This window comes from Mytilus californianus, unplaced genomic scaffold (genome assembly GCF_021869535.1).
Source record: "Mytilus californianus isolate M0D057914Y unplaced genomic scaffold, xbMytCali1.0.p SCAF_3, whole genome shotgun sequence".
In the NCBI taxonomy this organism is placed as follows: domain Eukaryota; kingdom Metazoa; phylum Mollusca; class Bivalvia; order Mytilida; family Mytilidae; genus Mytilus; species Mytilus californianus.
This window is the reverse complement of record NW_026262679.1, coordinates 3792690-3807760: the sequence shown is the minus strand read 5'-3', so window position 1 is coordinate 3807760 and position 15071 is coordinate 3792690. Positions and strand designations below refer to the sequence as shown.

General features: G+C 30.9%; 1 protein-coding gene across 1 annotated transcript in view; it reads right to left on the bottom strand.

Annotated features, from left to right (window-relative positions):
- Nucleotides 1-597: 597 nt before the first annotated feature.
- The window catches only part of LOC127732902 (nuclear cap-binding protein subunit 1-like), a 48595-nt gene continuing 34121 nt past the window's right edge, over nucleotides 598-15071 (bottom strand). The window contains exons 13-23 of the mRNA XM_052242109.1: nucleotides 14603-14713; nucleotides 14012-14076; nucleotides 13534-13671; nucleotides 12063-12289; nucleotides 11715-11814; nucleotides 10852-10945; nucleotides 10235-10338; nucleotides 9393-9507; nucleotides 8854-8979; nucleotides 7140-7253; nucleotides 598-1399 (exon numbers count right to left, since the gene is read on the bottom strand). Coding sequence (XP_052098069.1) covers nucleotides 1286-1399; nucleotides 7140-7253; nucleotides 8854-8979; nucleotides 9393-9507; nucleotides 10235-10338; nucleotides 10852-10945; nucleotides 11715-11814; nucleotides 12063-12289; nucleotides 13534-13671; nucleotides 14012-14076; nucleotides 14603-14713 — 1308 coding nt within the window. The 3' untranslated portion in view covers nucleotides 598-1285. The remainder of the gene's footprint in view (nucleotides 1400-7139; nucleotides 7254-8853; nucleotides 8980-9392; nucleotides 9508-10234; nucleotides 10339-10851; nucleotides 10946-11714; nucleotides 11815-12062; nucleotides 12290-13533; nucleotides 13672-14011; nucleotides 14077-14602; nucleotides 14714-15071) is intronic.

Here is a 15071-nt window from a genome sequence, read left to right as displayed (position 1 = left end):
TAATATTGTATTTATATTGTGTCATAGATCAAATTTATTCATTCAGTGTATGTTTACTTGTTTTTGTTAATATGTCATTTTGATTGAGTTAAGCCATTTCAATTGATATTTTATAGTGAGTCTTTCTATGTTGTAATGTTGCACTACTATTTCAGATTAGGGTGAAGGTTGGCACCTGTTAAAACGTTTAAACCCACTGCATTTGTTTGCACCTGTCCTAAGTCAGGAACCTATTTCGGTGGATGTCGTTTGTTGATGAGGTTCTTAAGAGTTTCTTGTTTCTCGTTTTTCATATGGATTAGACCCTTGGTTTTCCTGTTTCAATTGTTTTACACTAGTCATTTTGGGGCCCTTTATAGCTTGCTGTTCTGTGTGACCCAAGGCTCCGTGTTGAAGGCCATACTTTGACCTATAATTGTTTACTTTTTACACATTGTGACTTGGATGGAGAGTTGTCTCATTGGCAATCATACCACATCTTCTTATTTCTACTCACATTGCAAAAGGAGGCCAGGCTCTAACAAAAGAATATTTCATGTCACCCATCTTAAACAATGTTGCTCACATTGTTTCTCATGTTTACAAAAAACACCGAAATTCATAGTTGATGTTTTAATTTACAATTTCTTCAAATTCAGTAACAATGACATGGTGTATAAAATGAAAAAAATTGAATTCCTCCATAAAATGAATTCCTGAAAGTATACATATTCTACTCTAACATTGCATTGATTTAATGTAAACATCACTGCAACTTTCTGAACCACTTTATATTTGCAATTATATACTTCACCTGGTCAATTATGGTTTAATTTCTATAAAAACATTTGACAACTGTTGAAATAAGGTATCTTTTTTTACTTACTTTTCATAAGGAATTTAGATTTTAGCATTTTTTTTTTTTAAACGCCCTCAGTAAAATGAAAATATATTTGACTACTAGTACAGTATAAAGTTGAAGCCATCTGTATCTAGTTCTTATTTTCCTTCTGTTTTGTCTATCTTTCCTATCAATTACTATAATCACTAATAAGGTAACATGAATTTGGAATCCTACTACATACATTACTGTACCTTCTCATTCCCTAATTAAAAAAACAGATTTTTCAAAATGAAATATGTACAGTCTTTATACTATTCCACTTGTGATGGTAATCATATCACTACAGTTATTTCATCATGTATTACAACAACACATTACCTCAAGTTTAAACAAAAATACTGATGACAGAAAAAATGACTCAATGACTTGTCTGTAACAATGATGATAATGATAACATAAATTTCATGATCGTAATGCACAGAACTGTTGGAATATTTCCAAGATATGGAAATCAATGTCACTTGTAAATAACAATGTCTCTAATGTACTGATGTATCTGTATACCAATTCATGGTGCTGAAATAGAAAAAATAATGCTAATTTTAGTCAGAAACAAGAATGTGTCCATAGTACACGGATGCGCCACTCGCACTATCATTTTCTATGTTCAGTGGATTGTGAAATTGGGGTCAAAACTCTAATTTGGCATTAAAATTAGAAAGATCATACCATAGGGAACATGAGTACTAAGTTTCAAGTTGACTGGCCTTCAACTTCATCAAAAACTGCCTTGACCAAAAACTTTAACCTGAAGCAGGACAGACGGACAAACAGATGGACGCAGACCGAAAAACATAATGCCCCTCTACTAACTAGGTGGGGCATAAAAATACACCAACCAATGATATTTCTACATATAAAAAATAAACTTTGGCCTTCATGAAACACTGATTTCTTTGGATTTTGTGGTTATAATGTAAAAATCTATTAACTTAGCTCATTAAGTATATATATATATTGAGGTATTTATACAAGAAAATATTAACCACAGAATAAAACATCCTTGAACTGTTAAATTCGATAAACGTTTCTCAAGCCATGATAACCTGTATCAACAAAAAATTTAATATATACATACGTCATTAGCCACATTATGGGTGTCACTGTAGGAGCTAAACTTGCTTACCCGTCTAAGCACAAAAATTAACCCTTACGTTGAGAGAAGTTTGTGCTCTTAAATTGCTAGTTTTCCATGGTAATTTTGACAACTATTATTTGTCTTTTTTTTTGTCGAGGAAATGTACGCATTCAAGTTTAAATTTTGTAGTGCCTTAAGTATCTTCTTCATATTAAATATTTGAATGTATAAATAAACCAATGACAATGTATGTTTGAGCATTTGTTTTCATTAATTTCCAACATTAAAATCTATAACCATTTCAAATGATACAAATGAAAGATCAGTTCTAATTTAGAGAAAGAAGAAGAACTTTCAAAAGAATGCCTGCAATAACAATGTGTTCGGTTTGTTTCACATATCTTCTTCTCATCTTGTTCGCAAGACCAAACATGACATGAATGTCCAGATTTAATAAAATTTCAATCATTTAGAGGCTAGAATCTTAAGTGACAGTGTACAATAAAATAATCTTAAATTGTCACACTGGTAAATCTCTTTTAATTTCCAATTAGAAGTTCAAATACGGTAAACTTACTAGTAGTAACCCTTTATATTTCATAATAGTTCCAATTACACAGTATTTAAGAAAACAAGGGTAAAACTTAAAGGGAAAATTCGCGATTTTTTACTTAGCTTATTATGTTTCATAATACCATAAAAAACATATTCACCAAGTTTTATCTGGATATGAACACTAATAAAGAAGAAAATTGGGAATTATTAATTTTATTTATTCGAACTTCCTGACTTCTGTGACATAGTTTAAGTCTTTTTGCATGCCGGTAGTGGATTAATCTCATTTTAAGTCTTGTTCATTAATCATCTTATAACACGATTTAAAGCGCATCGAAGACTTTTGGCGTAGCTATTAACCAACTAATAATTCAGAAAGAAAACTGATCAGCCGTGCAACTTTTAAAATTAAAATGCACCTTTTATATTTTAAGGATTTCTGATATGATTATAGTAATAAAAGTAAATCATACAATAGAATGTTTTTATGATTTTTTTTCCGACGGATATGTTGAACAAACATATATAACTGATAGTGTAATAAAAATGCATGTTTGTATTCTCACCTTTCACTTCAGTCGAGGATTTGTCTTACTATACAAATCCTTGCTTCGGTCTAGTACTGTGTAAATACAATGCATGTGTATTATACTGACACCACCTGGTAAAGGCGTGGTTAAATTCACGGTTATTATAAGATTAGCATTATGTAATTTTAATCTTTTACCGACCGTGCAAGGGCTGTATAGCCAGTCAAGGTCGTTAAAAACTTCCATTTGTTAATCTTTTGATCTTCACGAGAGTTTTGTTTGGCCTCAAGGGTTCACCGTTGTATGAAAAACATGGGGAAAAAAAGGATAAAACAAAAGTGCGGGTTTGAGACAGGATATTTTTTTTTTATTATTTGGGGAGGAATATGGTGGCAAAATAACTGAATCGCCGTTTTATATTTTTTAATATTTTGTGTTAGCTCAATTTTTTAATAAATAAGTGATCATAATTGTGTTGTAACATCGAAATTCTGAATTACTTTCAATTAAATAATTTCATAGATAAAAATGGCTCACGAAAACGAGCGTATAAATCAAAACTGTACTATTTCAAATTATCATCGGCAACCTTGAATATTTATTTAAATGTGCAGAGAAAATTATCAGTTACATTAATATAGTTTGGTCCGTCCAAAGCGATCTACATTTACCTAATCTGGAATGCCCTGATTAAAATATTCTAAATCTCACAACGTATAAATTCTTTAGCTATTTGACCAACGATGTTTTAAAAAATTAACAGAATCAATCTAACATCAACTTTCCTTTTTTGAATGGAGAAAGACCGGCGGAATCAATTTTCAATGTGCTTTATATCTTGTACCTTTGCAAGACTTATCATTCATTCATAACCCCACTCTTAACCAGAGACATATATACGTCTGTTTAAACTGACAAGAAAACTTCTAAAACGGACAAGCAGTATATTCTTTAAATTTCTGTGATTTAATACCAAGAAAGAAAAAAATCCCGAAATTAATTTGATACTCAATATTTTTCCCGGAAAATATTCACATTCTCATTCGGTCTGAAAAAAGGATAAGAATTTGGTATACAGAACATGCAGAAGTGTGAATGTCATAAAACCTAATTGTTATATCAGAAACCATTATAAATGTGAACCTGTATACGTAAGACCTCATGGGACGTCACCTAAGATCACCTAACCACATACAGGTAATATACAAGTAGCTCTGTTATACCCGGAAATGTCAAGGTTAATCACTACTGATACAGAATATACCAATGCAACGAAAATTCTGATGATTGTGAAGCATGACCATTCATTATTTTAGAGGCGTCTTAGGTGGGGGATTGCCGGAACAATTAAATTTAAATTCTGACTAGATTTTTTTTTCTCAATTTAAGTCACTGAACTAAAAATAAGAAGAAAACTACGCCCAAGAACAGAATTCTTCTTGTAAATTCATAAATACACCGTTCTTATTTTGTAACTTTCGATAGACATGAACTCCAACCCCCCCCTCCCCAAACCTGGGAACAGTATATCTTAGAATGTATATATTCCTGCCAAAATAACAAAAAAGGAGAAAAAGAAAGACATGAACAGTAAATCACATCAGATTCAGATATTTATATAGTTGATTGTCGTTAGCTAGAGATGTATACATGTCTCTGCGTGAACTTATAAAAATAACAGGAAAGTATAAACTTGAAATAGATTTATGATGAATACTTTGCAACTGCGACACCCCTTTTTATCACAGCATTCATGCATGTATTTAAATGACTGTCCGTTATTTCGATTAAGAATGACAATCGTACGTAAAATCCTATAGTTCATGGTGAGACTTTTTGTACCAGATATGCGACTTTTCGTATTTATATTTTCTCTTATATTACTCTCATTTGATATTTTATGCATAAGTGCAATATTGGGAATGGTTTATTACCACCACAAGCTAACTAAATAAATTAATCAACCCTCTAGCTGACCAGACGTTAATACAACTACTATCAGTCTATCCGCAGTGAAGTTTCTTTATTTCTTCAAATAGGCTTTTTGGGGATCATTAGTGTACGTCCAGTGGCATATATATTAGATGCATGTTGGAACAGGAAAATTGACATCAGGTACTTTTAGAACCATGTTCACATTATTATACATTATACCCAAAAATTGTGATGATGACTAATTTCTTAAACTGTTCAAAATAATCTTATTGAAAAATAAATCTGTGATTTTACTATGTCCATAACTTCGATGAACCAAAGCAAGTAATATATCGAACTGTATTTAAATCAGACTGGTTCTGGATGTTTATCTCGTATATTCAATTTACATGTATATATTCTAAATTGCGACTATCTATAGTTCCGTAACCTTCTATCTAGGCGTATAAACCAATGATCGACAAGTGCGTACATTTTGTTAAATCAATATTTGTATGTTTCAAGATGTCCATACTTATTGACAACGAGTATATACTTACATTTTCCCGAATTTACCCTTGGAAAATATGTAAATAGATTTTTTATTTTATCAAATCTTTTTTTTGGGAATTATTTAGATTTTCATAAATATCATTCTTTACACCAGAAAGGTTATTTATAAACAAGCGTATGAGTTTAGTAATGACTAGTATATCACTATCGGACACGCAAGACAAAGATGTATATTACACCTGATAGTTTCAAAATGGAAAGTTACAAGTTATCGGCCGTGTACACTGATCAATACTCTCAGAAGTGAAGTGATGCACGAACTTGCTTTACATAATTGTGTAATAAGAGTTTTAAAGCCCGACAGGAAATCGCTTGAATACCTGGACGTGTCACCTCACAATACCTCTGGGATTTCTTAAGCCATGCTAGTGATCAGATAAGGGAAGGTCCGAATTTATTTAAATAAGTTTATTACATAAAAGAATTATGAACAAACTAGATTTTCGAAAACAATTTTACACGGAACACTTATTTATGACTTTGAACTTTGACTATAAACTAATTTCCATTAAAATTTCTTGTTTCAAAAACTTAGTTAAAAAAAAAACAGTTTTAAAACGACAGACCATAGTACTAGTTATTTAAAAAAAATATATATAATTACATTTTCCGTATCAAGTTAGTTAGGAAAGGTTGCACAACCATATCTATTATAACCTTTTTTGTGACCCGGGAAACTGTTTATGCTTTCCTTGTCGGATAAAACAACCGTACGCTGGACAAGATATCGACACTCAATTACGGCTACGTTAGGTTACTGCTTGTTTTGGTACTTTGTGGTTTATAGATATATCGTGGTTTCTAATCAGGGAGGATGCCAAAATGGCTGCATGCGGAGAATTGATACTCTAAATTTAAAATCGATGGTGATCTCTTATCTAGCAGAATAAAACTTTAATATTTATGAATTTGTGCTTTTTTATACATAACGAACATAATATCAATTTTTCATTTTTTTGCGAAGTTTCCCTTTAATACCCCCTGCACCACAGCGCATAGAAATGTGATTTTCTGGGCCAAAAATAATATTTAAATTTGTGTGATGTTGCCTACCAACCAACCTAAAAAGCAGCCTACCTGAAAAATTTTATGACACAAATCTTTTTAAAATTTTTGGTCATACTCCAACGTTGTTTTCCTGTATTAATGTTGTTTGCAAAAAAATTTTAAAATCCCTACCTACCTACCCAACCTTACAAGGCATGGGTAGGCAACATCGAATTTGTTAACGGTGTCCCTGCTGGTAAATAGTACTAGATCAGTATGGTTTTATTTGACATACCATTAGAGGTTACTACACTAGGTTAAGCTATCTAGAACAGATATGGGAAGTTCCATTATTTGCCATGACCTTGAAAGAAACTTGGGAGTTTAGTATGACGTCCATTATCACTGAACTAGTATACATATTTGTTTAGGGGCCAGCTGAAGGACGCCTCCGGGTGCGGGAGTTTCTCGCTGCATTGAAGACCCATTGGTGGCCTTCGGCTGTTGTCTGCTCTATGGTCAGGTTGTTGTCTCTTTGACACATTCCCCATTTCCATTCTCAATTTTACATACAACCTTAACAGTACAAGTCATGTGATCATTGATTTTAATGACTTACTAAAAGGAATATTTGCTGTAATCTTTCTATGCACCATTTATACCATGGTGTGCTGTAATCAATGCCATTGGACTCACAGTTGGCAAGATGGTCCGATAAAACCATAATAAATCTCTGAAATATATAAAAGAAACACATAAAAATATAAATAAAGGATAAATTCTGATGTAGATTACATTTGGTATGATGGTTTGATAAATTCATGCTTAATCTCTAAAATATAAACTTCATGGAAGATGTGTACGATGGAGTGTAGTATGTAGATCTCAATCCACAAATGTTGGCATATAAATATATGTATGATGGTGTGTGGTATGTAGATCTCAATCCACAAATGTTGGCATATACATATATGTATGATGGTGTGTGGTATGTAGATCTCAATCCACAAATGTTGGCATATAAATATATGTATGATGAAGTGTAGTATGTAGATCTCAATCCACAAATGTTGGCATATAAATATATGTATGATGGTGTGTGGTATTTAGATCTCAATCCACAAATGTTGACATATAAATATATGTATTTAGATCTCAATCCACAAATGTTGACATATAAATATATGTATGATGGTGTGTGGTATGTAGATCTCAATCCACAAATGTTGGCATATAAATATACGGTATGTATGATGATGTGTGGTATGTAGATCTCAATCCACAAATATTGGCATATAAATATATGTATGATGGGGTGTGGTATGTAGATCTCAATCCACAAATGTTGGCATATAAATATATGTATGATGGAGTGTGGTATGTAGATCTCAATCCACAAATATTGGCATATAAATATATGTATGATGGGGTGTGGTATGTAGATCTCAATCCACAAATGTGTGTGGTATGTAGATCTCAATCCACAAATGTTGGCATATAAATATATGTATGATGGGGTGTGGTATGTAAATCTCAATCCACAAATGTAGACATATAAATATATGTATGATGGAGTGTAGTATGTAGATCTCAATCAACAAATGTTGACATATAAATATATGTATGATGGTGTGTGGTATGTAGATGGATTTATTTATTTTCATAGGCATTTTCGTATATGGAGAACAAAATGCTATTTCAAAGGTCCTTAATATCATGGGTTCATCATTTGCTCCAATCAAAGTAACTCAAAATTAGTACTTAGTTAAGTATTTTAATTCATGGGTTTTTTTCGCTACTCACGACAAATTGGTATACCACTAACATTTATAAACAAACCACAATATGTAAAATACCAATTGCAACCAATGAAGACCTTTTAAAAAAATCAACTTATCTGAGAACCAAGACTTAATTTTGCATGGCCTTGATAAGCTGATATGAAGTTAGTTAGGTTAACAATGCGTTCATTACATTTATAGTTGAAAATGAAAGTTATGTTTGTACATTCATACATATTTTGGAAATATGATTTGTTGGGATATCATTTTCTATACATTTTTATTAAATCAAATACCAAATGAATTGTTGTTTTTTCTATTGAATTTATATACTAAAAGCAGAAACCACAAATTTCTGGAAAAAAGAATGATACTTGCACCCAAACAAAATTTAAACTTCTGTTGAGTATTTGGTTTTAGCTCATTCTGATATTGTTATATCATGGGAAAACAAGACATCTTCACAATTAAACCAATAGTGTTCATATTAAATTGTCAGAGAAATTATTACTGTTATTTAGGAAGGATTCACCTTAGTAGATATTACAATACCTGAAATATGATAAGAAAAAGTCTCTTTTGTTGATTTTGTGCCAGATCTAATCTCTCCTCCATTCTCTCTATCAGAGATTCTGTAGGTACATCATCATCATCGTCATCCTCTAAACCATCATTTATCTACAAATACACACATTTTACAAACCAATTAAAGGGGAAGACATAAATACTTACTGGTGGTATTCATTTTATTGGTGTAATACAGTAAATTTAGAAATTTCTTTTTGCTTTTACTATTGCCATTAATGATCAATGGACAAAAGTGATATTAATTATTACCAGTCCAGGAAATGCTGAATAAAAATAATGCTATCAAAATATAAAATGCAAGTTTTATTTTTGCAAAACTTATCTCATTGCAATTTTCACATATGAAAAACATCATTTTCTTTCTTCTAATTTACAGTAATCCTAGCTACATATCATTCAGCAACAGCAGATGTATTGACAATCCAATGAATCCAGGGCTTAAGTACCAAATTGGCACTCCCTTAACTAAAGAAAATAGCAAATTATGCCTAAATACAACATACCCTTCTTTTGTAAGCATCTAACTTGTCTTTAGCATCATCGACTTCTTTCTGTAGTTTATCAACGTGTTTACTCATCTTTGTTATTGTACTGTGCATTATCTCCCAGACATAAAATCTGGAAACAAATTGTTTCTTATATTTACAACTGATAATTGTCTGCTTTAAGTTGTAAATTCTATTTATAGATTATACTTATTTTTTGGACAATTTAGGGTTTATGTAACATGTGATTGTTAATAAAATATCTTTAAAATTGAAATAAAATAAATGTTTAAATCTATTTATAGATTTTATAATTTCATGAAATGGCAGGTGTTTAAACCAATATTGCTCAGGTAGAACTAAGTAAAAGTCAGTTGAGGATCCACATATTCAGAAAATAGAAAGAGATTAGAACGACTGCAAAGACGAGCTGTAAGATATGCTTCCAACATATATTACAATACCAGTAGTGTATCTTATATGCCCAATGACTTAAAAAGGGACAACTTTACAGGAATGAAGATGAAAAAAATAAACTCCAAATGTTCCATTAAATCGTACACCAAGAAAATACCTTACTATTCCAAGACATATTAACTAAAAGCCAGTTGAAAACATGATCAACCCATCAACAAATATAAAGATAAAGAGAACTTCAATGCAACAAAGACAGTTCTTTTTTGTGTAAATATAGAAAGCATAAATTTTTAACAATCTCACAAAAGCATGAGCCAGAAAGCTGTAGTTTAAAAGTTAACTGAATTCAGTAACATAAGAAGTTAGATAGATGTATACTCCTTACAACAAATTACCACATACAAATGCTTTCATACTAGATTATTTCCTTTTAAAGGACTTACTTTGTAAATTCTGGTTGCATTTCACTTGAGAACAACCAGTTAGCAACAGCTGAGGGTTCTATGATTTGTGTCTTTAACAATTTGTCCACTAAAACTACCATCATCTGAAACAGATAAACTGCATGTGATTCATACTCACAAGATGTTTCAAATAATTCAGCCTACTTTCTTCACCTTGATAAAAGCAGGAAGACCATGCAGAAATATGAACATACTTTAAAATACTTCTGACATAAATAGATATTTTGTTTAAAAATGCTGCAAGGTAGAAATTTTTAATATGAAATATACATTAAGAGGTATACAATCCAATCTGATTACTGGTGATGTGTCCAAGCTTTGATTACAAGAATCTGAAAACACTCCATTTTACTTTCTTTTTTTTCTAGACTCTTTCAGGATCTTCTGGTTTTATCAAATTAATACACACCTTCAAAAATTTGATGGCTGAAATTTCATTGCTGATAACCAGAAAAAAAAGTAAAACTTTGGGACGTACGGACGGACATACAAGGGTAAAACTTAATGTCCCCTCCGCTACGGCGGGGGCATAACTAGAAAAAAAAAATCTTGAATATTCATCCCCAACATCTCTACTAAATCTGACAGTAGCTTACTTGTTGGTGAGATCTCCAAACTTCAAACATTGTCCGTAAAACCCAAATCTGTCCTTCTTCTGTGTCTGCTAGTAACTTTAAAATGTGGTGGAATCTAACAACAAAATTGTTTAATTTGAGATATTTTGACTCATACATACATCAACAAAATAGAGGAAATATTAAATTTGTATTCAATTATAATGGTTACTGGTCAACATTATCTACATATCACACAAAGAATTTTCATAAAACTACATAAATAAATTCTCAACCATTAGTCTCAACCAAGGATGTCCTGAAATGGTCATATTTGACAGACATGACCTAAATTGAAAGGTCATTGACCAAAAAAAAATTTCAGAAATAATTTCGGTCATTTCTTTGAGATCAGCTTTCTTAATCAGCATTTTGCACAAAATTCCCTCCTAAAAACCATAATAATACCTTAATACCTCTGGGAGATTTTGCTAACGATTGCTAATCACTTTTTATCTGTAATACCCGACAGACATGATCAAGCTCAGAAATACTATTATAAAGAAATTCTATTCCATGACAAATTATTATCACTTTAATATTGTTTAATAACTTTTCAGCAAAGACAGCCAATTCCAATTTAAAAATAGAAACTTTTTTTATTAAATTATGTACGAAAAGGTAATTTTTCACAAGTCAAATGTATGATTACTTACTATGTTATAAGCATGCGTGAAACTGTCTTCACCAGAGATCTTAGCAGTGTAATACATACATGGCAATTAACAGTGTAAATCATTCTTGGCAATTAACAGAGTAATACATACTTGGCAATTGACAGAATAAAACATACATGGCAATTCACAGTGTAAATCATTCTTGGCAATCGACAGAGTAATACATACTTGGCAATAGCTGCAAAAGAGTGACTGAATGATTTGTTCCCTAAATGTAGCAATGTAGACACAAATACATCAATTCTCAGTGGGTGGTATGTTGGATCAGCTGAAAAAGACATTCAATTAATTTCAATTAAAACATAACCCTATTGTTTTTAAAGCTTTCTTACTCTTTACAATGGACAAAAACACACTTGATCTTTTTAAAATAAAAGAAATAGGTAAAACAAATTATAAATTTATCTTTTACAAAAAATATTTTATGAATTGACTGTCAGAACTACCTATATATAGAAGAACATCCTTAAAGTAAATTCAATCAACACCAATTTAGGATTTTGTTATTAGACTAACTTTCATCATCTTCTTTCAGGGGGTTGGGTAAATCTTTCAATATCACCATAGTTTCCTCTGGAGTACATTTTGATTTGATAGCTTGGATCAGCTGATGAGCTGTCATAGTCCCTGGTAATGACCCTGATCCTTCCTTCTCATATTTGAAATTAGACTGGGGTTTCTCTGGTATCAATGGTGCAAAATCCTCAGTACAAGTCTCCACAATTCTTTGATGGTAGGATAATCTGAAATTGTATAATACATTGTTTTTTTATTTCAATATCATAGTTATGACAGCTTTTCTGTTTAGTCTCAAATATAAAAGTGATGTATTTCCCAAATACCAAGCACATTTGTTTTCAAGCATCCTCATATTTGGGTAGTTCTGTTCACATTTCTTCTTCATGTATATGTTGTGTACAAATTGTAATGTTGTACAGATTATAGTTAGTACAGAATTTTTGTACAAGTTAACAGTGTTTTATTTCTGTCATATTTCCATGATTACATGATACAGTCTAATACTGAGCATTGATACAAAAAACATTATAAGAAAACAAATAGACTTTTTAAGGATGTCATTTTGGTATAAGGAGAAGAGTAAAAATAGAATTTAAACCATTCAGGTGTCCTTATTTCCAGTTTTAGGACAAGGAGAATAGCACTAAATGTTAGGTTGAAGTATATAAATTTGAATTTAAGACATTAAGCTGATAAATTTTAGAAGATAAATTTTTATCACCTGGTGCAAAAAGGTATGTGTCAAAAAACTTACTTGTACAAAAACCTTGTTCAAATTATAATTTGTATAAACTTGCATCTTGTACACAACATGTATACATATACTTGAAATTACCTTCTTTAAGTCCTGTTTTTTTAAACATCAAAAATAAATGGGGAATGTGTCCATGGGACACAGATGATGCCCCCGCTTGCATATAACGTTAAAAAGGGACATAACTCAAGAACTGTAAAAGAGACGCTAGCCAAATTTGTACTTGATCAGAGTTTTGTGGTAATAAGCATTGTGTATATGTTTCATAACATTTAATTGAGGCAAACTTAAGTTAGAGAACGGAAACAAAAAATTCAGTAATTTTTCCATTTGTAAAGGGGCATAACTCTAAAACAGTAAAAGTGACGCCACCAAAATTCGAACTTGATAACTTGGTAATTAGCATTGTGCATAAGTTTTATCACATTTGGTTGAGGCAAACTAAAGTTAGAGAACGGAAACCAATTTTGGAACGTACGGACGGACAAGGGTAAAAATTAATGCCCCCTCCGCTACGGCGGGGGCATAAAAAATTTATATAAGATATTGTTAAATTTTTTATGTCCAATTTATATTATTCCGAAAAGTAATTGATCTAAATCAATTAATTTGTAGACATACCTCATACATTTGATAAGAACTTCTTTAATTAATTTGTCGACATATCTCATATAGCATTTGATAAGAACTTCTTAAATTAATTTGTAGACATACCTCATACATTTGATAAGAACTTCTTTAATAAACTTTGGTTTGGGTAATTCTGGATCCATTTGTAAACATGAACTCCAATCATCCCAACTCCATCGAAACTGGAAATTACTCAAGTGATAAGCAAACCAGTTGGTAAGTCTATGTTACAAAGAAAACAATGCAAAATGAGTCACAATAAAAAACACCCAAGAATCATACAAAAGAATATTTTTAATGGAAGGTCATTTGTAATATTTGAAATTCAGGATTTTTTCCCATAAGAAATAAATTCCTGATATAATTCATTTATTTCTACATACTGAAGATTTGATTAAATGGTGTGTTTTTTTAACTTGACACACCAGTTTTCTATTTAAATGAGTATAAAATAATTCCCTTGAAACATTTATCTACCCCAAAACTTTTTTCAATCACATACAAAAACTAAATTGTTCTGTTATCTAACTTGAGCTATTTTTTTATACTGTATTCTTCTAACCGTTCAATACATGAGAGATTCATTGAATCAATCCTTTCAAATAAAAGTTCTGTGGCTTGAGCTAGCTGATCCATGTTAAGTTTCAATAAAATGTACTGGTACAAATACAGTAAAACAATATAAACAACTTTTGAAATTATTAAAGTTATTATAGCTATACGATGTATTTATAAATATCAAATTGGTGAAATATTAATTTGAATTTTGTGTTATCTCAATACTATCATAACACTTTAAATATGTTAAAATACAAAATGGTGCTTATTGTTATATTTACCTTTGAAAGTTTTGTGTGCATTGCGATAGTTAAACAACTGCCAAAAAATGTGAGATAAATTATTGTGATTTAAAGAAATGAGTATAAAGTAATTAATGCTATCAATATTTAAATTGCAAGTTTTTATGTTATTCAGTCGCATATTTTGCAATTATAAAAACACAGCAATAATTTCTAAATATACAGCATTCATTCACCCAAAGATAATAGGGAAATATTTTTACATAACTATTGAATTTTAAAAAGCTATAGTGTTATGTGAGCTAAAAATATAATAATTATCTGGTAATGAATAAAACAATATGAAAGGATACAACTTGGGGCATTGATCCAGGCTGTAGTTTACATAACTCAATAAATGTGGAACCATAATAAATCTCTAGTCTTGGACACCGTGGTAACAAAAACAATTCTCCAAACATCACCTGAAATATACAAAATGTTAATAACCATAAAAATATACATATACCAAAATAAATGGGGAATGTGTCTATGTTGACACAGATGATGCCCCCGTGGTCTATCATATAAAGTTATAAAGGGACATAACTGAAAAACGGTAATAGTGACGCTACCCAAATTTGTATTTGATCTGAGTTTTGTGGTAATAACAATTGTGTATAAGTTTCATAACATTTGGTTGAGGCAAACTTAAGTTAGAGAACGGAAACGAAAAATTCAGCAATTTTTCCATTTGTAAAGGGGCATAACTCTAGAACAATAAGAGTGACACCTAAAAAAAACAAATTTGATCTGTATTTTGTAGCAATAAGCATTGTGTAT